Here is a 26,111-nt window from a genome sequence, read left to right as displayed (position 1 = left end):
GCAATCCCTCAGCTCACAGACAGAGGGCACCACTATGGACTCCCAGAAGCAACATCAGAACACGGGTCCACATGTAGATTGATCCTTTGTATTATGAAATGTTTACTTTTGATGAATGTTTTGTTTTACATGTTTTTTCTCTGGAAATGTTATAGACTGAAATGTCACATCTTAGAACAATTAATCTAAGATGCATTGGAATAATTTGCTCAAATTGCAAGACCATAATCATAATATACATTTGTGCTCATAAGTATGCATACCCTGGCAGACAATGTGAAATTTTGGTTATCATTTTGAAAAAATGATTGATCATGCAAAAAACAGTCTTTAATTTAAGGATAGTGATCATATGAAGCCATTTATTATCACATAGTTGTTTGGCTCCATTTTTTAATCATATAGTACAGGGAAGCTAATATAATGGAAAGTGTTGGAACAACCGAAGGTGTTACGATGTCATTGACCAGAAAAGAAAGCAGGCGAGCCTAGTTCAGCCAGCCTGCAGCTGAAAGTGATGAATGTTGTTGCCCACACTGGATTTGAACCAGGGTTGCCCACATGAGAGACTAATATCTTTAGCCACTACACCACGGAACTGCAATCTAGGGTCAGTCTACTGTCTCGACATTAGATAATATGGTCACCCATTAACATTTTTACATTAACAGTTTGAGTATTTTACTAGATACCATTAAGCATTGTGTTAAACTGATTAACATTTCGTATTAGGTTTACCTCCACCACAAATAGCACCTTTGAACTGTATGGCTTTTGCCACTTGACGTTTTAACAGCTTATTAGCCATTCATGAATGACATTGATATAATAACTATCAATATAGGTTACGGAGCGCTGAGACCGAGACATTGCCTGCAGAAACTATAACAAAGATTTACCTCAGAATTCCCAAATCTTTCTATTAAAGATACTTTTGACAAAAACGTATTAAACTAAATAATGAATACCCTGGCTTACAATAAGGTGACTAGAAACAGGTTTCCAGTTTGCCGGTCAATGTATCATTAAAGTATCTGATATTATTATTTATGAAATAAAAAGGGGGACAATTGTTTCTTGTATTTAGTCTAACGGGCACATTGTGATAGACAACTATATTACAGAAACACCACAGACAATTATCAACTGTCCAATCTGAAAAACCATTCAGTGGTCCTGGTAGTCTGTGCAGAATAAGAGCACAAAAAAACATGAGCAAAATTTTCGAACCGAGACAATAGACTTTTTCTTCTACTACAATCTTTCTCCTCTTTTGTTCCCTCGTCTTTCTTCAGTTTCCTTCTCTTTACCTTTCCACTTCATTGTCTACACTCTCTTCACTTTTTACTCCCTTAATTTTTCCTTCTCACTCTCTTCTTCTTCCTCTCCAATCTTTAATAATAAATAGTACGCTCTTAGATAAAATTCTTTGGTTAACAGATTCCCACTGCTTGCCTATATTCACAGTACTTATTGTCAAATTAAAATTGTAATCTACAATATTATGCAACTAGGTTATTGTAAGGTATTTATTTTTCATTTTCCCCCTCAAAGATTTCAGTTTGTTTTCTATTGAATTGTTCACATTACAGGTCACATTAAAAGTGGGAAAAGTTCTGACATGATTTATCTTGGTCTCATTCTTTTACATCACAAAAACCTGCCATTTTAACAGGGGTGTGTAGACATTTTATATCCACTGTATATATATATATGCTTGATAATTTGTTAAAAGTCTAGTTGAGGCTCTTAGTTCAAGTTCAAAGTATATTTATCAAATGCACCGAATAGTACAGCGTCATCATGCACAATGAAATTCTTGTGATATGGCACACAACAATGTAATGTAGAACATACTGATGCGAGTTGGCAATAATAAAATAACATATGTAAATGCTATTTCAAAAGGAATCTTTAAAATATTAGCAAAAAATCGATACTTGTTATTTTGTTAAAATTCTAAGTTGAGGCTCTTAGATAATTTCATGAAGAATATAGTGATGAGATTTGAGATCAATATTTGATATTTTGAAAAAGGTAATTCAAAAGGAAACTTTAAAATATTACAAAGAAATATATGCTTGAGGCAGTTGAGGCAGTTAGGTAATATCATGTAGAATATATTGTAGTGATTTCTGATGAATAACTCCTTTTGAAAATATATTTTTCAAGTAATAAGCAGTATCATAACAAGAAACCAGGCAAGCCTAGTTCAGCAGGCCTGCAATAGAAAGTGTTGCCACCTCGAGATTCAAACCCCCGCTGCTCACGTGAAAGGCTGTGCCATTAACCACAGGTGGTGGGTGTCAGTATAGCCTCTTGTCTCTATCCTTAACAAATCGTCTTTTGGCCGTTTTAATAGTTAATTGGCCATTCGTTAATGACATTGATACAGTTAAACTGACTAACGTTTCTTACTATGCATTGCGTTTGCCCCTGGCCGTTTGAACAGCGTATTAGCCAGTAATAAGCTTTACCGGTATCTACTAACTTACTGGAATAGTCATAAGAATTGAGCAATTGCTAGGGAGTCTGCCAAAGTTATTTCATGTCATGGCATAAGAACATCTTTTTTATTTCATGGCAAAACAACATACTTTTCATTAGTGAATGACATTTATACAATAACTATCAATAAAGGCGACGATAACTAACTTTTTCATCAATTGAAAAGAAGAGAGAATCATGGAATTTACCAGAAATATTTAATGTCGTTGCTCTCAATAGATTTGAGCGTAGGTCTTCCACATGAGAGACACTGCCACGGCATCACAAGTTTCAGCAGTCGCTAGACTCCATTGAGGATTGTGTTAAATAGACTTACTAGTATCTACTAACTTCCTAGGAACAATCATAAGAATTGAACAACTTCTAGTGAGACTAAAGATGAACTATTCCATGCCAGAAACAGTTGCAATATAACCATATACTGTTTCAGCCAGCAATGTTTTCGCCAATATGTAATAATTCACAATGTGTACTTTGCTTCACCTGCGAGAAGATACGAACTCAGGACCTATAGTTTACAAGTTCACTTCTCTAACAACTACGCTATTTAACAAGGGGTAGTCACTCAGTCAGGCACTCAGTTAGTAAGTCAGTCAGTAAGAGACATTCCCTCTTCTTACCTGGCTCCGCTTACGCGGTCCGGCAAAAATACATCATTCTGAGGACTGCACTTTTACCCCAGTCCCTAATTTGGCCATTCACTGGCACATAATAGATATAAAATTCTCTGGGACTGTGTACTCAGTGGTGGGTAGACCAAAGACAGTTTTATCCGGACTTGGTTGTAGACAAATGTGTGAATCTGATATTATCTTTCCTGCAGTGCTGAACCGTAGCCCAAGTGGTTGGCACAACTCTAATACTCACACCCAGGGCCGGCTCCATAAGCAACATAAGCGGTTGCTTAGGGGCCCCGACCGCTAAGGGGCCTCCAACTTCTAGGGAGCTCCCGACTCATAGGGGAGACTGGGCCCCAACTGAAATTTTGCTTAGGGATCCCAAAAGTCTAGAGCCGGCACTGCTCACACCACACCACTGAGTTACGACTTCTAAATGCCTTTAATATCAATGTAAAAAACCGTATTGCATTGTAGGTCCTAATGCAGTTGCTCTTTTTCCTATGATAAACTAAATGCACTGGTCTTGGGTGGTTCATAAAAGCTTCAGGTCGACCTCAGGTATGCTTTCAATTTACTTAACTGTATTTGCACGGGATGAATGCTAATTGATTGGGTAGCCTTGTATCTATTTTTATATGTAAAATCGTTTTTGAAAATCGATTTCTAATATTTTAAAGTTATCGTTCACTTGATAGCTTCTACTTATTCGTTGTCACGAATGACCATAACCAGTAGCTACTTGCTACGTTTTTGAAATGTCTACGCTACAAAACCATAGGCACGTGACATCCATGAACCAGTTTTTGAGAAACGAGGGGGCGTGCTCGTAGCAACTCGATAAGCCTGTGTCCACAGAGTTCTGCTGCTGTCATTGGGCAATTAAGTATATTTCAAGATGTAGATATGGAATGCCATTAGATATCATCTATTAAATTAAATAAATAATTAGAAGTCTAATATTGGGCTGGGATAGTCTATTTCATGGGCTCCCCGGGTTCGATAATATTTGTACCAGAATGCCAGCGTGCGGGGGGTACATATTGGATACATTTGTGGATACTGGGGTGTAGTTTTTTTAGTCAGTCACAAAAATCCAAAACGTTTTAGTTCGAAGACGTTTCGTTCGACAGAACCAAACGGGGAGGGTTCTACCTGCATTTGTCCAATAGTAACTCTTGCAAAACGTTTTGTTTGATCGAATGAAGACACCCTAAGGTAAACTGATCTGGCTTGTATCTCATGTTGAACTGAGCCAACTTATTCCCACGGGCATTTCTTTTCCGCGGCACGTCTGGCAAGGCTCCTACTCCTCTCCCCTTTCAGTTTGATTTTATTTAAATTTGGGTCAGGGGTTAGGGTTCCTAGCGTCATATGGGCAAGATGGCGAACCGACAATTGTGAGGTGGGAGAGAGGATGCCAAATGTAAACTGTATTCATCGATGAATTAAGGTAAATGTTTATCATTTTCTCAGATCTTCGCATGTTTTTTAGTCAGTTATCGTGTATAGTTGTTTTTAGGAGTTTGCACTCTCCGTCATTTGAATAAATGTTAGAAGCACCTTACGTTTGGCACATTTCCCAAGCCCAGAGGGGTCTCCCCGTGCGTAGCCTAATGCCAGACTAGTATTACCAGCTTGGCAACCACCTCTAGTCATACCTGCGCTCATTTTAATCCACATTTCTTGCTTCGGATTTCCCCCTCCACAGCTTTCGAATTAGATGGATAACTTTTTACAAATTAAAATTAAGAAATGTAATGTATGAGTGGTTTGCGCTGCGATGTAAGCTAAATTAGTAAAATGCATTGGTGGACTGGACCCCTTCACACCACCCACCCTTAGTGCTAGGGCATTATCTCCTTTGTGGTAGACGAGTTTCGCCCATTTTATGTTTTTTCCTCAAAATAATAAAAACCACAAACTGCTAATCGTAAATCAATCTATTTTAAATCATAGGAGACAAATACTGTTTTCGAATCGCTTGACCAATCGAATCAACCGAATATGTGGGAAACATCTATGAAACATTGTAACCAGTAGGTTTAATGATTGGGCGTTTCGATGCGTAGAATAGACAAACATCCAGCAAAAAAAAAGGTCCGGACAATTTTGTAAATGCGACGATTACAGACTTTATTGAAGAAAATGTATACTGCCTGAATGTTCAGGTATCCATATACCCTTGTTTACGTCCAGAAGTCTTCATTAACATTTCATAACGATAAATAATACTGTGAGTGGTTAATCAAGCTCCGTGAGCCATTTCTAAAACCCCATGAAATACGTCTAAAAAGCCTACTATGAGACAAAATATATGCAGTTACTACTTAAACGTTTAAAATCAAGTCTGTACATAATTTAGACCTTCGTGGGATATTATGATAGTTTTGCACATTAAAACGTATTTTTCTGGATTTAAAAAACTTATCTATTTCTGTATTTTAGTCTTATGCTTACTTTTTCTTTGTAAGTGTTCTGTTCTAGAGGTAGCCAAATGTTGATATTGACATACATGTGTAGTCCCTTGAAGGGACATGTTTTGTCCCTTTCCATGAAATGACCCAAAAATCTGGGTTATGTCATAATTTTAAGATAGCTGTTACCCTGCTGTTCAACTCTAGTTAGATCTAACCAAATTAATTTATACCAGCCATTGATTATTGAGGAATATATCAGAAAAGGATAATGAAATGATTGCATCATCTTGTTTACATTAACCGGTCATTAAAAAATAATTAGAGATTTCTTACACTGATGTTTGTTTTAGGGCCATTTCAGTGTTGGAACAAATCCTGTGTGGCAGTATTTATGAAGCTGTGGAGGTCAAAACAGTCACTGCTTTCTATTAGCTTTTTATACGAGTTCTAGAGTCAGCATTTCATCAGCCACAGCCCTATGTCAGTTGGAAAGCTGCGGTTTGTTTAACAAACTCATGATTGTGGCATTTTTGGTAAACATTAGTAAACACAAACCTGTCATCAATTTTAAAACAAGTTGTCTTTTGTCTAAAAGTAGTAAGAGCCAGACAAATCTTGAGTCTTGGCCTGTGTATGCTAATTCTGTTAGCTAGTTAGAAGTAATCATAATGTTTAAGCAGAACTTGAGGGAACTTTCCGGAACACCTTGCTTGAACCAGGCTCAGTAAGAGTCACAATGGGGACAGCTTTGAGCCAGGTTAATAACTCCTGCTAACAGTGTTCTCCTCTAATCTGTGACCTGATCTGCTCTGCTCCAAGTCCACTCTCCTCCTCTGAATACATTTTGAGTCATCATGAATGCATCTGAATCTTTGACAGTAAGACGCTAGTCATGTTGAGAAAATTTGAAGAATGTAATGCCCTAAATGTCTTTCTCAATTCATCAAATAAAGGCACATTTTCTGATTTAGAAGTGTGTGGAGTATTCCACCCCAGCACCCATTTTCTTTTGACCTCACTATCTTGGACAAAGTCTCTCTGCCTTAGACTTCATCTCAATAAAACTAACCTGAATAAAGTGAAGTTTAAGCGATGGGATAGGTACTGGATTGGGATTGGGCCCCTGTAACCTGTAGGAGCAACGTGGATGACCTCCGGTTTAAATTAATCTTGTTTAGGTAACAGTTCATTTGAGTTAGAGCCTTAAGTAGAGTATAAAGTGGACTGGCTCAGATTATCAGTATTTTTCAGGTCTTACCACAGGATCAAACTGCTTGATGTAGCAGGCCTAATGCCTAATGCCCAGGTAGATTACCAGTTCATGTGAATTACTGCTAGTGATCTCTACCTGGACTGAATTCAAACTAGGCCCTTGTACTGCCGCAACATGGCTTTAATTCTGCCTACTAATATTGAAGCACTCGCTCTCCACATTCTTTCTCACTTTATCAATAAAAAATGGCAAATATTAATTTTAACCAAGAAATGCTGGACTTAAAACATTTAACCAAATACAGAATAAGACACTCGGTCTAGAAGGGGACTGAGTAAGACAGAATACTGGTTAAATACATGTAGAGGATGGAACAGAAACGGTTAACCCAAACTGAAATGTGACCGTCTACGAACAGGAGTGTTTATCAGTACCATGCAGGGCTAACTCATTGATCCTGTTAGCCAGACCAGACCACCTGGTCATATGGCCTTCTCTCTGTTCTGTCCTCCCTCCAGACACCCTGGTTAGGGCCTGTCTATAATAAGTCTGTAATTCTCTCGCCTGATGTGAGTCGGTTGTTTTTGAGCCGGCATTGGCGAAGGAAGGGCATGTTAGCGCTTAAGTTGCGCACACCTATCTTTATTTTGTGTTTTGCAGAGTTTTGTCAGATTACTCTAATGCCTTTTTGTTTGTGTGTGTGTGTGTGTGTGTGTGTTTTTCGTGGGTTGTTTAAAGAGGCAGTAGCAAGGCTGGTGGGATTCTTTGTTATCAGCAGTAGTATTTTTAACTTTTAATTCTGTGGTGCAAATGCTGGCTGCCATGTCTTGGTAGTTGTGCTTGGTAAAAAGGATTACTATATTTATTTTAAATCAAGTTATGAACATTTATTTTATGCTGTTTTAATACTAATGCTATGATATTAGTTGTAGGCGTATGTTCACACAGTAGGCAGAAGCTTAGTGTAGCTGCTGCTGTTGGCAGTAGCCAAATGTGATTGTAAGAAGTAAAATACATTGAAAATAGCTTAGTGGCAGATTAGCTCTAATCACGGAGTTAAGTTCTGACAAGTCATCATTTTGGCATGTTTCTTCCCCCTTTCTGTGTAACTTTCCTCTCAGAATGATATTTTTCCAGCTCCTTCACAACCTTTCTACACTGTCTATAAGTGGTTTCTTATTTTCTCAATGTTTTAAAATGTTACTAAACCATAGAGCAATCTTACCTGGTTGGGTTCTTTTTTTGCACTATTTCAATTTTGTACTTTTGCCATTTTGTTCTGTTTCTTAGCTTTTGTATTTCCTAGCTTTTTTTTTTAATTGTTATTTTTTAGAGTTATATAGAGAAAGGGTTAGGGTTGCACATGGTAGGAGTGTAGCTGTTCTTCAAAAGTATATACATCTATCTATAGCTGTTCAGTTTCATTCAGACCACTCAAGACGCCAGACTGTGACCACATTTGACTTAGCGCTGCAAATTAAAAAATCAAATGGCAGATTAGGATTCAAACCCAATCTTGGAGCTGTTGGTGTGGCCGTGACTTTACCGCTGTGTCATTCAGGGCCCCCTACAAACAGCATAATTCTGCTTAGAATTTTCTGGTCACTAATAAGGACGGGTGCTATCAACCAACCAGCTTTCCCCGACTCACATGTTTACATGCTTTCAGTAGCTCCTACTCCCCTCCATACTGCTGGACTGAATGTACTGTTAATCTTGGATGACTGGACTGTTATTGAGCTTCCTCAGGGAATGTGTGGACGCTGCACTGTGAGTGTTTTCGAGATAACGGCCACTGCCTCTTATCTCATTGGTTCTTTATGGGGTAATGTCCACACCACAGGGTCCTGTGTCTGGTCGCATGGAGGTGCCCTGGTCCTTCAGCCAGTCTGAGGATCCCATTGGCCCCTTGCAACTAGGTCAGCCCAACCCGCAGTGAAAGGCTGGATGTGGTGGCCAACTGTCCTTACTTTGGGTATAACCAACAACGATTCAATCTCTCAGGAGCTAGGACACAGGCACCCATATGACTCTCACTTAAACAGCGTTTCTCCTGGCTCCTGTGAACACCTTAACGCCCCCGCTTATAAGCATTGAGATCGATGGCTGAGGAAGTGGGTGCGTCCCGGAAGCCAAACCTTTTGAACCAACTGTGCTTTCCTCTAAGCACATTAACTACGTGGTAGCAATGGGGGCAAACCTTCCTCCATCTGGCGAGGAGGGGAAAACGTGCTTTCCCCGTGTCACATATTATGAGAGCAGCTCATATGGGTAGCGAAGCCCTCTCGTTGGCAAGTCAGTGAACTCACGCCTTGAGGTGATAACCCTGGAAAGGGTTTCTGCGTCTGACGTGCCGGACGCGTGGACCTTGTCATGTATGTTGGCCAGGCACTCCAGTCAGAGTTGGGAGCCCTGTTCCACAGTGCTTCACCAGTTCTCTGCAGCATACCAACGTCAGCCACAGTAAAGAGTCACTTATCATGAAACGCATTCCAAGTTCCAGTATGTAAATGGCTATGGATATGAGACAGAAGAATGACTGTATTGCAGGCATACCGGTTGAGAAAAGTAGATTTTGTTAAGGGTTAAGTTGTTTATAGATTGAAACATACATTGGTAAACACACTGATGCTGTGCATAATTCATCTTTCAGTGGTCATAGTTTACAGTTGGGAGGATGGATGAGATGTTGTGGATAATTGCAGCAAGTCTGTTTGAATGTAAAAATGAATAAAACAAATTAAGTGAATGATAAATGTCATGTTAGTAGGCTTGGATAAGCCTTTGTTTATTTAAACATGCATTGGATTGATCCTAAGACGGGCGCAAATCCGACAGATGTCATTTGCACCATGGAGGAAAAAGTGTATATATAAAAAAAAATCGAATCAGGGTCCAACTAAATGAGGTCAGACGTAACTTTTGTAAAACAAATTGTCATAATTTGACTTGCTTTTTTGTTGAAGTAAATGGCCATATTAAGCTATATTTGACTTCTCGCTCACTGTAGATTAAAAAGGACCCATAAATATTTCACTGTTATTCTACTCTTGTTGAAAACCGAGCTCTTCCTGCATACAGAACCCTTTTGGTCAAATCTTCACAATGCTTTTGTTCTGCACTTACGGACTGCCCTGTTCATTGGAATTCTAGTCCAGAGACTAAGAGGTCACCATGAGTTCAATTGTTGTCATGGGAGAAACCTCAGGATGGACCAACCACATTCTGGTGACTCTACAATATGTGAATAACAGAGTGAATAAAAGAACACAAATATACAAAATGCATATATTACAAAACCCACAACTTACACAGCACGTCGCTGAGAAACTGCCTCTATTTCAATGCATGGTGTTCGCTGCATTACAGTATGGGTATGCTAGACATCATTTCTTTTTTTCTTTTCTTTAAAATGTTGTGCTAGGTGTTTACAAATACATTTACAGATCTATTTCAGTCACACTTTGTTTTGCAAGAAAATGATGAAAACCTCTAACCGAGGTAAATTCCTCTGAAATCCACTGTCTTTGTCCCTGTTGTTTGGGCCTACAGTGTGAAGCAACCAGTGGGATGGTTACTGGGAGGTGGGGTGTTTTGGCCATAATTGATCCTGGGCGTTTAAAGAATTTCAGGAGCATGTTGAGGCCTGTTTTAAATGAGTCTATGAACATTAGCGGTGGGTTCCGTTAGCCTTCCCAGAACTGACCTCTCCGTCCCCTCCCAGGTGTGTTAACCAAAGCCTGTGTGAGAAATGGAGCAACAGAACCATTCCAAGCAGCTGCTGCTGCAGCTCAACCAGCAGCGATCCAAGGGGTACCTGTGTGACGTCATCATCGTGGTGGAGAACGCACTGTTCCGCGCCCACAAGAACGTCCTGGCGGCCAGCAGCGTCTACTTCAAGTCGCTGGTCCCCCACGACAACCTGATCAACCTGGACACGGACATGGTCAGTCCCTCCGTCTTCAGACAGGTGGGTCACCTGACAGGCAGCGCCTCACTGACGGGAGTCCTGTTTTCCATTGGACTCTGTCGCTCAGGGATTTAAGTCGACGTGAAAGGTTCTTTATGTTGACGCTGTTTTATATGACCAATATTTCCCTCTGTTCTGTAGGTATTGGACTTCATCTATACCGGCCGCCTATCCAGCTTTGACCCCGTCAACGACCACAGTGTCTCATCCCTTTTGACCGCGGCGTGCTATCTCCAGCTGACCGAACTGGCCGCTCTCTGCCGCAGGAAGCTCAAACGCAATGACCACACCCCCTCCAGCTCCAACAAGCTGACCCCTGTCTCGTCCACTTCCCCGACCCCCAATGCACACCCCTCTGGCCCCCTCCGCCTTTCCTCCACCCACCTCAGAGCCGTCCACCAAAATCGCAACAACCACTCTGGGTCCAGGGGAGCCAACCAGAGAGCGGGCCAGGAGGAGAAGTTGAGAGAGGACCTCTCCGAGGAAGAGGTGTTTACGTCTGGGACGCGATGTGCCTCCCTCAGCCCGTCCGGAGGCGGTAGGGTCAACGGGCTGGGTCTAGGACTGGACCTGTCCAAGAGGAGTCCATCAGGTAGCACCACCACAGATGAGGTCTCCCCCAGTAGTCTCACGCAGAGCTCCTCCCCCCACTCGTCCTCTCACTCTCCCACTCTCCCCACCACGGCTATCGCCAAGCCAGAGCCCAGGGAGAACCAGGGACAACCTGCAAACCCTTCCACAGACACTCAGCCCAGGACCCCTTGCAAGAGGCCCCGACCCCACAGGGAGGCATTCAACCTGGGGGCCGTGAGAAAAGAGCTGCCCAACGGCTTGGCGAAGGGACAAGGGGAGCCGGGGGGAGACAAGCTGGTCCGAGACAACAGTGTGACCCCAAAGCTGGAGGACGGGGAGGTGGACGGGGAAGAGTTTGGCCTGGACCAGAGCGAAGACAGCAGTCACAGTGGCAGTGAGGGAGGAGGGCGAGGAGGAAAAGGAAGGAGAAACGGCAACGCCAACTACATCTACCGCCAGCCCCAGCCGGGCTTCGAACCCGGCGTTGGGGACAACCTATATGTCTGCATCCCCTGTGGCAAAGGCTTCCCCAGCTCAGAGCAACTCAACGCCCATGTCGACACTCACGCCCAGGATGAAGTCCACCCCGACGACGAGGAGGAAGACGAAGAGGCCGGCATATACCCGAAAGAGGAGGACCTCGACCCGGACGACCCCGCCGACGAACCTCAGCATCTCTGCACGGCCTGTGGTAAGAGCTGCCGGGACGCGGCGGCGCTGCGGCAGCATGAGAAGAGCCACTGGCTGAACCGGACGTTCCCCTGTAACATCTGCGGCAAGCCGTTCACCCAGCGGGGCACCATGACGCGCCATATGAGGAGCCACCTGGGCCTGAAGCCCTTCGCCTGCGAGGAGTGCGGCATGCGTTTCACTCGCCAGTACCGGCTCGTGGAGCACATGCGCGTCCACTCGGGTGAGAAGCCGTACGCGTGCCAGCTGTGCGGCGTCAAGTTCACCCAGCAGCGCAACCTTCTCAGCCACCTGAAGATGCACGCGTCACCCTCGTAGAGGTGGCCGAACACGCCTGGGTTCCACCTCCATGCTGGGACACCCGCGTCGGAATGAACAACGTCTGGCGCTGCTCGTCTTTTGGAAATTTCACCCGTCGTTCGACCTTTTTTCTCCACCATCCCAAATGCCCCCTCCATTATCAGGGCAGCTGATGCCAATTACCGTTTTGTCAGAACCAGTCGTCCACATGAAGCCAGCCAGCTCAGGGTAAGCACACGCCAGTCCATCTGACTAAACCAAAGACTCCTTCCTCACCTTCCTAGGTGGCTCAAACTTATGATGATGATAACAAAGATGACGAGAATGATGTTACCTTTCAGCATCCAACCAAACCAGTCTTGTGCTGTTGTTGCTTTAGGCTGTTGTAGCCGTCCTGCTGGTCAATGCCTCTCCTACCTCATTCAAAGACACCCAGGGCCTGAGACTTGATATTCTCCAGCTAGATGGAACATATTAGTGGGCTTTGCCACTGTGCAGTAACTTATCACCTCCACAAACACTGCCTGTTGGCATTTTAAAGAAACTGGTCTTGGGGGTTTTCAAGGGGGTGTAAACACTTATTTACTCATAGATCAGACTTTGTAGTTTCTTATCTGAAGTCTTATGAAAAAGCCAATCTTGGGGGGGGGGGTCGTCTTTTTTTTTTTATTTTAAGTAACGTATTGTTACAATTGTGAATGTTTAAACTGGGAATTTCTACATGAAGGGGGTTTGGATCAGGGAGGGGTTGTACTCTGTTGGACTTTGGCAGAGTTTACCCTAAAAACAGTAACCTGAGGGTTCATTTCGGGTTTTGTCCAGCTACCACTTACCGACATGAAAGTTCCTCGCCCAAAGCATTCCAAAGTTAAAGCTAATCTTTTTGGGGTGGAAAAAAAGGACCCTTTTAAGGTTAACCTGGTTTACTGAAACTAGATCTGTTCTGTTACACTGCTACCTCGTTCCTCTAGAGAACCATCCCACACTCGTTTTTCAGTCTGGTGTGCTTTGTTTTCAACAAGTTCCAGACATTTCCTAATGCTATGGGCTGAGGAGGGTAGTCTCCTGGATAAGTTTAGTTCCATTATTACTAATGTATTGCAGAGCTGAAACTGCTAGTAGATTCTGTGGTGGAATCCAAAGAAAGGAGGAATGCAAACCATCAAAAAATAACAACCAGTTAAATAACAAGTTGTTCATTGTCCAGGTGAGGTTTTACCAATGTAATGATCTAACTGTTAAGTCCTCAACTATCCTGGTTTCCAGGCTGTTTAGCTAACATTCCACTCCTTGATCTGTGTCATGTGCCAAAACGTCAGGGTCTAACATTCATGTAGTACATCTCAGCACTTGGTTGTTTGGTTACAGGCATTAAGAATGTCTACAGATAAACAAAGGGCGAGAGAATCTGTTCCATTCATCTCCTATACCTTCAGGGATGGTTCCTCGCATTTCCATTGAAGACCCCTAAGCTGTGTTATCAAACTGTTGGAAAAAATGTCTATGCTGAAAGCAGAAACACTAGTTTCCTACATAAGAGTTTTATTAGAGGGGAAAGGATGTGATTTTATAACCTCTTGTTTAAAAAAAAATTCAATATAGATTTTACTATTTTAGTTCTTAAATGTTATATCAGCATGCATTGAATAATAGATACAAGCTCATTCCAAATTAATGTACTATTTTCTAAACCAAAGCACATAGGCGACTGACTGTGTGCGTGTGTGTGTGTATGCGTGTTACTATGCGCGCGTGTGTGTGTGTGTGTGTGTGTGTGCGCGCGCGCGCGTGCACGCGTGTGTGCGCGAATGTCATTGTTTACATAAACCTAACAGCCAGACCTCAGGCAAGGAGTATATTTCCACTTCAAAAACAAAGGAAAGAACAGGATTGTTCAATTGCATGTATTAAACCTGTAAAGTATCTGCATGTTATATGTTTTGTAATGAATGTCTTGTTTGTGGTCAGCCAATAATGTACAAAGGATAGAAACGAGATGTATTCAGGGGGTAGCCAAGCTGGAATGTAATCACTCATTATTTTCAAGTATAGGAAAAGGTACACATCTGGGCTTTAGTCACAAACCCATACCAGTTAGCTTTTCTCTGTTGCTGTCTGTGTTATTTAGAAAGTTGTTGCAGACACTGTTGATTGTCTATTGACAAATGTTTTTCCCTGGTTTTAAACCAGTCTTTCTTACAACTTTGTGGATAAGAGATGGGCTTTGTTGCTGCTCATACAAAACCAAGACACTAAATAGTCGCACCTTCAACTTTTATTCTGCTGAGCATGAGCACATTCCTCAGCATGGAAACACGCGTTGCAGGGGCCTGGCTGATTCGGGGGCGTTGCAGGGGCCCGGCTGATTGATTCGGGGCATTGCAGTACTGTCCACTAATACTGTCCTTAAAATCAAGCAATTTTAGACTTAATTAGTCTGCCTATGTTAATTATTCAGTTCTTGACCTGTCCCCTTGATAGCAGCAGTAAGCTTAGTGGGGTACTGAAGGTATTAGAACCTAGTGTCAGTTGACTAATGGAAGAACGATGGATTCAGTCGGGGATGGAGATGTGAAAAACACAGACCTATTTCAGTTGTTTCACCATTATTCCAGATACACAAAACTAGGTGTAGCTTATGATTTTATTAGTGGAAATGTATTAAAATCTGTCCAAGACACTTAAGGCCTAGAGGTATTTCACAAATGCTAGATGTTCCAACTTCCATGGGGTCACCTCTCCCCTACCTGATCCTGGGCCTGGTTCAGCTGTCACAACGTTTTAGGGAGAACCGGATTGTCCATTGAAATTATTTCTAGTTCCTGAAGAGGAGCAATAGATTTCCGACACATCCCTTGGTGCCATGAAATAATCCTAAAGCACAGGTCTCTTTGAAAAGCCACCTCCCGTTAAAACAAAGTAGCCATAAACCGCGTGAAGCTCCCAGCCCAGCACACTGGAGACAGCGGGAATGTAAAGGAGTGTCCTTCTGGCAGTTTGATGTTGTGTACCAGTTTTACCCTTAAGTGTGTAGAAAACAAATAGGTTATTGTCTTTGCTGTGCTGTGTTGTTTCATGTGGGGTTATTGTTTTCTGAGAATGTGAAATGTTTTCTGGGATACTACGTGCTGTCTCATCCATTGCCATGGGACTCTTGCCTTTGGGTAAAGATACAGTGTGCATGGAATCATATGGAATGCAAACATTGACTCTTACAGAGATTCTTTTCAAATCTTTATCAGAAAACCAAAGGTGTCCATCACAGCATCCATTTTTCCATAGACTCACATGCTACTAATCCACACCAAGACACTAAAGAACCAAACAGACAGCAGGTGGTCTTCTATAATTCCTAAGATGACTGGTTGTTAAGCCGTGTCTCGTCTCCATCTGTTTTTATACACAAACTTTCTCTGTGTTACCAAATGGTTGAAATTTGCTTTTGTTCATGCTTACTGACCAACCCAAAGTGTTTCAGTCCCTCAGAGTTTGTGATCTGATATTTCAGTCTCCGGCATGAGTTCACACAATGATGCATAGAGATGCAGAGTCCTCGGCCCCTTGGTCAGTCTACAGTCTTAATGTACAGAAATGAGAATGTCATCTTATAATGGTCTTTTATTAAACTTGATTGTAAAGAAAATTGTGGTGTTTTTTCTTCTTTGGTCATTGGTGGTTAATGGTGTGCTGTGGGGGGTTAGACTGGGGCCCTGGTTTCAGTTAGGCATGGTTGGGGGAGGGGGGCTGGGGGCAACATCTATGTGCATGATGGTCTTTTGTGCCCAAGTCAAATAGGCTTTCCTTCTGGCCTCTGTCTCTCCGATTGCTTGCCTTTTGGCCATTGCTTGCTTGGTTTGTGTTTCTGTGTATACCCTATGCATTAACTCCCTGACACAAACCCCCTTGCCCCTGTGAAAGCAGAGTGGTGGAAAGTGTGAGGCCCATGTTAAGGCCCCCTCCCCACCCCTCCTGGTGTCACATGCCAGTTGACCCTTGAAAGGGTCAAGGTTCAACACAATAGGCTGCATTTTAAGTCCAGCCCCTCCCTTCCAGTCCCTACGGCACGCCTGGGTTTAGCAGCCGGCAGGGATACGTCATCAGATGCATTTCAGTCTTGACGGGCGACCTGATGGGAGGGGCATGCTGCAGGTCGGAGGAGGTTTGGCGAATCAGAGGTTTGGCGAATAACTGCCTGAGCTGGTTTTCTGTTTTAGTTTTTTTCCTTTTTGGGGTGGTTGGGATCTTGCTGGTTGAAACTGTTGAACTACTTAGAGTATACGATTTATTTTGGTTTATGCAGACGTGACGACAGCTCAAGTCATAGTGGGCACGAAAATAATGTGTTGGGGGGAGGGTCTCTTAGCTTCACAGCTGGCCGTGGACTGAAAGGGGCCCTCTGCTCCCAGCCACCCCTCACCTCGGCACCCAGACCCACCACCACCGGCAGGACAAAGAGGGGCATCTGGAGTTGGGGTGGGTGGAGGGCCCGGGTGGGCAACAAAAGGATGGAGAGAGCGGGCGATGGAAACTCATAACATCTGCTGCTTTCTTTCTCTGTATGCAAATGGTTCGGTGGTGGTTGAGGTGTAGACAAAGTCAAGCCCGTTGAGAGGATTGTGTTAATGCCTCAGATATGCCCTGGTTACCCTGTTCTGGCTGAAGGTAGTCTGTTCAAAGTAAAAGTAGGTTGAGCATGTGTTGAGGTGATCAGTAGTTTTTACATGGAATTTTGATAAACAGGCTTTTATCTGCAATTTTAGTGAAAATGTGTTTGATTCTAAGGAAAACAAGTATGTACTGTTCCGGGCCTAAACGTTTGTCTCCTTCCTGAAAGAAAATGCGATTGTACCCTTACACTCAATGACAGCAGTTGAACGTTTCCTGATGTAATTGGACAGGTCTCCCTTGAATCTGCGCTCCAGTAACGACTTTAGGTAGGTTGGTGCCTTCTAGTTCAAATGTGGTTGTTGACCAGGGAATGCGTTTACCTCCAGCACGTGTGGCACCTTAAATAGACATTTTGGGTAAGCGTTGTTGCATAAGGACCTGGACAACTTGGAACCATACATTCTACTATGTATCAGAGAATAGTCAAATAACTCAAATATTCCTGTGAGTTGACTCTGAAGTACACCTGGGTCTTTCAGCAAGCCAACAATCCAGAACACACAAATTAACAGAATAAGTGAAAAGGAATACATTAATATATAGAAAATGCCTAGTCAATGATCATATCTAAATCTGGTTGAGATGTTTTGGCAGGACTGTCACGGTCAATTGTCTGATCACTCAGGATTTGCTTGAAGAGGGGAAAACATAGGCACAAAAATATGCACAAACCTTTTTTTACAAAAAGAAATGTACATGTATATCGCTCTGGATGAGTAATGACATGCGTCCTAGCATTGAGGGCTCCTCTCATGCACATCACAGGCCATATACCAGTGCACTGTGGCTCTATTTAACCCAACATCTTCAATGTCAACAAAATGCCTTTGATTGCCTTCGCTCTACGGACTTCATCTGTCGAACACATGACTCTGAATTAAAGAATTAACAAGAAATCTGATTAGCTGACAGGCAATGAGAGGTCAGAGCCTTAAAGTTAGATCCTGCCCCGGGTTGGGTCTCACCAGGACTGGGTTGTACCAACACACCTCCCCACCTGGCTCAGATCAAGACAAGCCGACTGGCAGCAAGATTATAGGTTTGTTTTGAGGCATGAGGTCCTGACCTTCTGTTTCCTAGAGCCAGGCCTGTATGTCTGGGTGACATACAGTAAGTTTTCCTCCGATCGCTGTCAGAAACACCATTTCCTCAAGTAAGCCCACAATCCCCGCGCCCCCAGCCATACCATGCACAGTTGTGATCAAAAGTCCCCTGTGGTGAGTCGCAGATGCCTGCAGTATGAAAATTATCTGAGGTCAGATACAAGATTGTAGTTAAACATGAACCATCTCAAGGCTACACATCCATCTACAGAGACCTTAATGTACCTGTTTCCACAGTGTGTAATGTTATCAAGGCCCAAGCCACATTAACCAACCTCTCTGGACATGGCTGCCAGAGAAAACCTGAAGGAAGATCGCAGCAAAGGATTGGTCAAATGGTGGAGGAAGTACCTAAATTGTCTGCCACACAGATTCAACCTGATTCAACTTAAAATGGGGATGTATGGTAGGAGACTGTGCTGAGTGATAGGTGCAAGAAAGCCTGAAGGCAATTTGCCAAAACATACTTGGACATGCCGCAATCCTTCTGGGATAATATCCGGTGGACAGATGAGACCAACTTGTTTACAGAAAAAAAGGGAAGCCTTCAAAGAAATGAACACCTTCCCCTCAGTCAAGCATGGAGAAGGTTTAGTGATGTTTTGGGGTTGCTTTGCTGCCTCTGGTACTGGTTGCCTTGAAGGTGTGTATGACATCCTGCAATCAGGAGAATACCAAGGCATTTTGAAACGCAATGTGAAACCCAGTGCAAGACAGACTGTTTTCAGAAAGAATTGAGTAAAATATTGAGTCTGGGTATCAATAATTTATTATATATGCATTTGATTAAAATGCATTTTTTAGGTTCTGAATCAAAAATTAAGGTTTTATAATGTTAACAGTGTAATAAATAATTTTGGAGAGATTGTGAGTTATTTGAAGAAAGCGCAAGGGTGCCAACACCTTTCCGGAAATAGCACACCTGACCCATTGCACCTAAATGAACCTTTGCATACGTTACTGGCTGTTTATACCCAGTCGCTAAACCACCATCTTCTTCCTTGTTTATACAAATCTCGTGTTCCATTAAAATATAATTTTTATACTGTGAATATAACACACTATATAATATTTATAATAATTATACTTTATCTTAAGAGTAATCCCTTCTATCTCAAATGGATACATCACACAAAATATTATAGTAGTTCATTTTTCCACTAACAAAAAGGTCAACGAAATATGTGCATGTCAACTGTCAAGTTGTCAAGATAGTGTTTCAGTAAATTTTTTTATGACACAGTATGACACATCACGATTACCTTTCTCCCTGTAACAAAAAGGGTTTTACATTTGAACTTTGACTAATTACAATCAGAATACTAAACAAATTGTTTTAAGTATCCATTTAAGGATATAATTATGATCCTGGATTTTGTTAAGACATTTCAGGACCAGACTTTTACAGAGCAGATTATTAGTTCTTTCATTTTTTCTTGTCCAGCAATTTGTTTATAGGGCTTTCATTGCTTTGAAACTGTCTTGTGACCAGAGTTTGACAGTATGAGAAATGGGTTACAAATAATGGGGGGACAGACATGTGAGTCAATAATTATTGTTATATGTTTTTAATAGGACAGTACCTGGATCCCATGTCCCTTTGGTCTGAGAAAACCCCTCTTATTGGAAGAGGCTCAACCCAGCAAAAGGGTACATCCAAAGGACTTCTAGTGGGTGAAGACACAAGCTCCTGGCTTTCCGGAAACATGCTAGTATCTGTTATCGGAGCAGACTGATTGGGCCTTAGCCTTGCTCTACCCTGTCTCAGGTTTAAGACGCTTGTGGCACTAATCCGGTGGATCTGAGACCAACTGATTCCTCAAAGGGCATAGACCATTGTAATCCAATTCACCCACCTTATTTGACACAGCATGGGGGGCAAAAGGGCATAATCTAGAGCCAAATATATAAGGTACTATAAGGTAGCATGCCTTATATATACACTACAAGACAGACGGGAGAGCTCTATCGGAGCTAGTGACCAGCCATCTTTGCACTTCTCCAGTTACAAATATGTTTCATATTAAAAACGTACTGTCTTGGTTTGTTTCATCCAAGGTAGACTCAATGTAATGTTGTTGCCATTAGCAGCACTGCAGACATTGAGAAGAGTGAGATGATATTCAGTGAGTGAGACTTCTCATAGTGTGGTCCACAGGACCAAAGAGTCCATGTTGTGGAGGCCTCAGATCAACGCTCTTAAATCAGTGGATTTTAAACCTCTCCTGTTGACCTCCAGCCAGTGGCGTCGTTAGCCCAGGGCGTCCGAGGCTAGAGCCCCGGATTTCAAATTGCCCCCCAAAAAAAAACTATAATAAAAAAATAGCTCTGACAACTCTGATCGCACATTATGAGATTGTAGTCGTGTAGGTCGCTAGCGTGTACATCGAAATTTTCCGCATGTACATTCAAAACCCTGTAATTTCTGTCCCGGGCGGGGCGGGATAAGCCCCGACTGTATTGTGATCCTAGCGACGCCTCTGCCAAGTGTTACTGTCCCCACCACAACAAAAAATATATAGGTATGTCATTTTGGCCTTGAATCTCCATTCCTATTGGAGGGAGTCCCAGTGGCTTCAAAGCCTCAAAAAGTATCAGCCATCCAGGGTTTCATATTCACCTCCAAAATGACTGGTACTGAGGTATCTAAAGATGATTAAACTTTTTATGACTTTCCAACATTTGGAACATATAGTAATGTATTATGATTAAAAGGAATTAACCAAAATTACACATTTACTAAAATGTGTTTCCCAAACAAATTAATAATATACACAGCATATGGTGTATTAGAGTGGAAAACACATTAGAAGGGATTTAATTTACCATTCTTTGACAAAAGTTCTGTTCTTTTTTAAATTGTATTTATGTATTTTCTCCACAATTTGGTGATTAAGGCCCAGCCTCATGGCAGACACTCTCAGCAGACTGAGGACAGTTGATTTCAATGTGTCATTTGGACTGCCCTCTGCTGGACACCTGGGTTAATCCACTAGCACTGTTCTGAACCTCCTGCAATGCCACATGACTTCAAGGCAGTGACATTTCCATGCCATCCTAAAACGTATTAGAGGGGATGGGGATCCACAAATAACGGACAAGGGCGCAGATGTTTTTAGAAAACAATATTTGTTAAACGTGTAATTTTGTTTGATCCTCTTTGATCATTAATGAACTACCAAATATTCCACATTTGATAATTGAAAATGATCTTTAAGCCTACTGCCAGCATTTCTTTTAAACAGCCTCTCATGCCTACCTTTGTTAAGGGTGCCAATCAGTCTGGAAGTGACACTAGACTTAACCACTATTCTAAAATAGGTGAACGATTTTCAGGACAGGCTCTATTTATAACACTACAGGACAAGCTAGCTTAACATGTCGTGTGGCTGTCTCACAGAGATATTCTAAGACAGGACTGCCCAACCCTGTTCCTGGAGATCTACTGTCCTGTAGGTTCTCTCCAACTCGTATTTAGCACACCAGATTCTAATAATTAGCAAGATGAAAAGCTAAAACATGTTAGTCACAAATGGGGTTGGAGAGAAAACCCCCAGGACAGTAGATCTCCTGGAACAGCGTTGGGCGGCCCTGTTCTAAGATGAATGAACTCAAATTAAGTGATTAAAACGTGAATGACATGAATTCAAAAAAGTTACATATGCCAGCAGATTCTTAGGAAAACAAGAGACGATGCCTGAAAATTGTTCGGGCAAATGCACATTTTGTGTATGTGTCCTGGCAAGCATAATCCCTTAGGTGTGTGTTAATGAGGACACTTTGAACCAGATGACAAACAGAAACACACATCAGGTGTTTGTGGCTGCATCAGAGGTTTATGTTTCAGCATGTTATCACAATTTCACATCAGGAGCCTGGTAACACACAAACACGTGCAGGCGCACACACACACACACACACACACACACACACACAATTGATTTTATATTGTAGGGACCTGATGGCCACAAAGGTGCAGAAAGTGTCTGACTACAGTGACGGTATAAAACAGACATTAAATCAAACAGTCAAATTTAAATACTAAGGCTTGTACAACCAAACTTCAAAATGTAACAGTTGTTTCTCCTCTTCTGTTGTGAAATACATGTCTTTATTAGCCAATATCAATCTACAGTACATACTGTACTTTAATATTCTATATATTAAAACAGTAATACATAGGGTATTTCTTATAATACATAATTGATAACAACATATCCACCCACAACAAAAATAACACATTAAATGGTAGACAGATGCAATATTCTGTAAGACTCTTAAATAACACATCTTCATAAAGTCCAAAATGGTGTGGGTGTATATATACCGTCGATAGAGTATGACGACAGTGGGGTAGTTAAAGGGTTGATGAGAGCATATGCTGACACATTAAGACGGTAACATCTTGCATAACATCAGGAGTGTAGTTGTCTTGTGACACCGCACTACTGTTTGTGCCAATGTGTAAAGAAATGGCTTTTTGGGTCTTCCTAGTCATCATCGTCATCCCAAACATCGCAACGCGGAACCCAAATCCTGGAGATTCAAGTACTGGGTTGATGTTGGTTTTTTTGTGCAGAAAGAGGAATGTCTCCAGATAGAAATCACACACACCTGCATGCGCACACACGCACACACACAAACACACCTAAGACTGCTTTAAAATCCATAAGACATTAATACGAGTAAATGTCTAGTGTTGAGACATGCAGTGTTAGTGGGTTAGTCAGTACACAAACACTGGCTCATCCTGGACAGGACCCAACCACCTAGAGCTGATACAGACATGCACACTCACACAAACACTATTAACTCTGGACAGATATAGTCACTGGCACCACCATTAGAAATGTCCCCCGAGAGAAGATCCACTCATCGCTTATGACTAGTAAAGACTTGTGGACACACACACACACACACACACACACACACACACACACACACACACAGACACAGACACAGACACAGACACAGACACAGACACAGACACAGACACACACACAGACACACACACACACACACACACACACACACACACACACACACACACAGACACACACAGACACACACAGACACACACACACACACACACACACAATTAGAATGTAACTGATTGAAGACACCCTTGACTGATGTATGGCTTTGCTGATTGCAAATGGAGTTCAGCAATAGCTCACATGACTGAAGGAATCAACTGGTTGGTTGATAGGCTAGGCCATATCAAGTTGATCTACTGTGGAAAAAATGCCCCTCTTGCTATTTCTCACAAAATTAAATGACAAAAAGCAGCCAAAAGAATATTATCAAAGACTTCTTTAGTTCTCCTTTGGAAACAAGCTGTGCCTCAGACCGATCAGGACAGATGTTCTTAACAATGCTATCCCACTTCAAACCCCAATGAGGCCTTGAAGAGGATACTAGCTGTTGAACTAAGGCTGAAATAGTATTTTTACAAGCCTGTCCAATGCATTGTTGGTTTTTTGCTTGCTTGCCTAACTTAAAAATAAATAATCATCATCATTTCATCCAGTTAGTATGCCGATTTCTCTTGTCGTGTGTAACAGCTCTTGATCAGGGTCCAATCAGGCGGGTAAAATACAATGATCTATAAAGTGCACAAGATGCTTGACGCTAGCTAGCAAGCGGAGGACAACCTCTGACCTTCTGACAGGATAAAACTGAGGACACTGCCTACAGAGGGAATAAGGTGTTGAATCAGACAGGATAAAGCAGGCGCTCAGTACGGGCTAATATTGCAGGTCTTCAGTATGGGATCTGGTTCTGGTAATACTGTAGCATATCATAGGTCTTGCTCCTGAACGAAGACAGAGAAACAGATAGCACCTTGAGTTTGTGTAACAGTGTAGTACAGTGTATACAGACAGGTAGCATGTGTAGATTGGCACCATGACACATGGTGGGGGCGCTGTAGGTGGGGGCGCTCTAGGTGGGGGCGCTGTAGGTGGGGGTGCTCTAGGTGGGGGCGCTCTAGGTGGGGGCGCTCTAGGCGCTCAAGGGGTGATGAAGGGAGCTAGAGCAGAGCCAGCAACCCCTTGAAGGCATTTATTTATATATTTAATGTTTTACTTTTGTTTTAACGTTTGGTCGTTTATCACCACATCCCTCCTGTTGAGGACTTTATTCTCCCTGAAGCCCCCAGCCAGCCACTGTGTCCAGTTCTCTGTAACCTCAACCTTAGATTTAATGCTATCTGTAGTACTGAATAACACATAGCGGCGCTATTTCATTGAAAAAGGGAAATCATCTTAAATGGAATTTTAAAGGCTTTCTACTTTTATTTTAGTTTTATAAAGAAGTCTGACCTCTGAATTAGGCCAACTGCTGAGCTAGCTGAAAGGGGATTGGGCTATGCAGTAAGGAAAGGAGCTAGGTGCTGAAATGGAACGGGGCCAATGGCATTACCTGCTGCTGAGGAAGCAGCTCTGGATCACTTTGATGATGAAAGCAGCCGCCTCCTTCTCACTCATACTGGGGTTGAACCGCTGCCTGTAGACGCACACGCACACACAGGTTCAGAAACAGTCAAGAGGCTCTCTGCTAGATGTAATGTGCAGGTTTATTGATGTACTGACTTGAGCAGCTTGATGGTCTGTCCTCTGAAACATGGCAGTCCGGTATCCAGCATCAGAGTGACCAGAGACACCACCGCATCCATGTATGGCCTTGGCAGGGACAGGAGAAACAAAGATCAGTAAAACCCATAGAAAGACAGTTCATTGTGGATATCTTAAAATTTTGTATTGTGCATGTCTTAAATCATGTTCCTGTGTGAATTAAACTATTCAATTAATAATTCAATTTAAAAAATATTATAGGTTCTATAGTAATACATTACATTTGTAAAGGACTTTTGTTCATTAAATAAAAATAATCTTTAAATCAAGTCATTAGAGGATTTTGACAAGCCAAATTCATTCCATTGCTCTGGTAAACTGTCTCAGTTTAAAGTGAGTTACATGTTTAAACTCTCCGAAAGATTTGTATTCCCCATTTATAACCTTTTTCTGAATCACCATATTGAGAGATCAATTGGGAGAATATATCATGGAAATGTCTTTGACAGGACACTAATTATTAGTAATATCCACCCACATTTATAACAAAAATACAGATAGATTTATAATAACATGGATGAATACAGTCAAGCTCTAGGACAGAAACACTCCGACAGATACATTCATACCTGACAGCCAGGTATCCCCTAACGCACATCTCCATGAACCATTTGAAAGGCGTGGCCTCCATCTTGCCTCCCATAATCATCACCATCTCATCAGTCAGCTTGATATCTGGCTCCCAGCCCAGGTTACCACCAGGGGAACTCTCAAACATGAAGCCAAAGTCTGAAAGTAGAGGCTTTTTAGAACACTCATACAGATGAAATGTAGAACTTGACTGAACCAAAAGAGAAATAAAAGGCAGTTCCACACCAACTGATCAAATTAATACAAAATGGGGACGTATTCATTCAGTAGGTCTTCACACCCCAGAGTAATTAATACATTCAATGCATTCACATACATTCAATTCATCATGAGTATAATTTTTGATTTTGCTTATACATCACCTTCCATTGTCGCCAGACCTTTATAACAAAATATTTACTGTGCTGTCATAGTGTAGAGTTTAAGGCTTGATTTGTTTGGGATGATGTTGTACCTAAGCAGATGAGGTGACCCTTGATATATTAATACGTGGATGACGATTTGGATGATGTTGCACCTATGTGAAAGAGATGACCCTTGCTGTATTAAGTGAACGCATGGATGATGCTGTACCTATGTGGATAAGGTGTCCCTTGCTGTCCAGCATGATGTTCCCATTGTGTCGATCTTTGATCTGCAGCAGGAAGAGCAGCAAGCTGTATGCTGCCATGCTACGGATGAAGTTGTACCTCGCCTAGAAAGTGTGGGAGATGGAGATAGAGAACACAATGTCAGTGAGATTTACAGTCCATGGTACCTGTATTAAAGGCAACGGAGTCTATTGATCTGAACGTATGACGGGCAAGGAAAAGTAGCACAGACG

General features: G+C 42.2%; 2 protein-coding genes across 3 annotated transcripts in view; one reads left to right on the top strand and one right to left on the bottom strand.

The window, feature by feature from the left end:
• Nucleotides 1–4,154: 4,154 nt before the first annotated feature.
• Nucleotides 4,155–15,934, top strand: hic2 (hypermethylated in cancer 2). Its single transcript, XM_010905399.4, has 3 exons — nucleotides 4,155–4,578; nucleotides 10,483–10,728; nucleotides 10,870–15,934. The coding sequence occupies exons 2-3, from the start codon at nucleotides 10,510–10,512 to the stop codon at nucleotides 12,307–12,309; spliced, it is 1,659 nt and encodes a 552-aa protein (XP_010903701.1). The 5' UTR covers nucleotides 4,155–4,578; nucleotides 10,483–10,509; the 3' UTR covers nucleotides 12,310–15,934.
• A 7,153-nt stretch (nucleotides 15,935–23,087) lies between these two features.
• The window catches only part of pi4kaa (phosphatidylinositol 4-kinase, catalytic, alpha a), a 28,818-nt gene continuing 25,794 nt past the window's right edge, over nucleotides 23,088–26,111 (bottom strand). For both annotated transcript variants that reach the window (XM_010905395.4, XM_010905398.4), the window contains exons 47-51: nucleotides 25,862–25,982; nucleotides 25,267–25,426; nucleotides 24,656–24,745; nucleotides 24,486–24,569; nucleotides 23,088–23,877 (exon numbers count right to left, since the gene is read on the bottom strand). In XM_010905395.4, the coding sequence (XP_010903697.1) occupies nucleotides 23,826–23,877; nucleotides 24,486–24,569; nucleotides 24,656–24,745; nucleotides 25,267–25,426; nucleotides 25,862–25,982 (507 nt within the window). In that variant the 3' untranslated portion in view covers nucleotides 23,088–23,825. The remainder of the gene's footprint in view (nucleotides 23,878–24,485; nucleotides 24,570–24,655; nucleotides 24,746–25,266; nucleotides 25,427–25,861; nucleotides 25,983–26,111) is intronic.

Source organism: Esox lucius, chromosome 14, assembly GCF_011004845.1.
Source record: "Esox lucius isolate fEsoLuc1 chromosome 14, fEsoLuc1.pri, whole genome shotgun sequence".
NCBI classification, from domain to species: domain Eukaryota; kingdom Metazoa; phylum Chordata; class Actinopteri; order Esociformes; family Esocidae; genus Esox; species Esox lucius.
This window is presented reverse-complemented; position numbering and strand designations above follow the sequence as displayed.

Coding starts and splice junctions, on each gene's coding strand:
- hic2 (XM_010905399.4), top strand. CDS start 10,510: ATGGAGCAACAGAACCATTCCAAGCAGCTGCTGCTGCAGCTCAACCAG. Junction 10,729..10,869: donor GTCCCTCCGTCTTCAGACAG/GTGGGTCACCTG, acceptor TCTGTTCTGTAG/GTATTGGACTTCATCTATAC.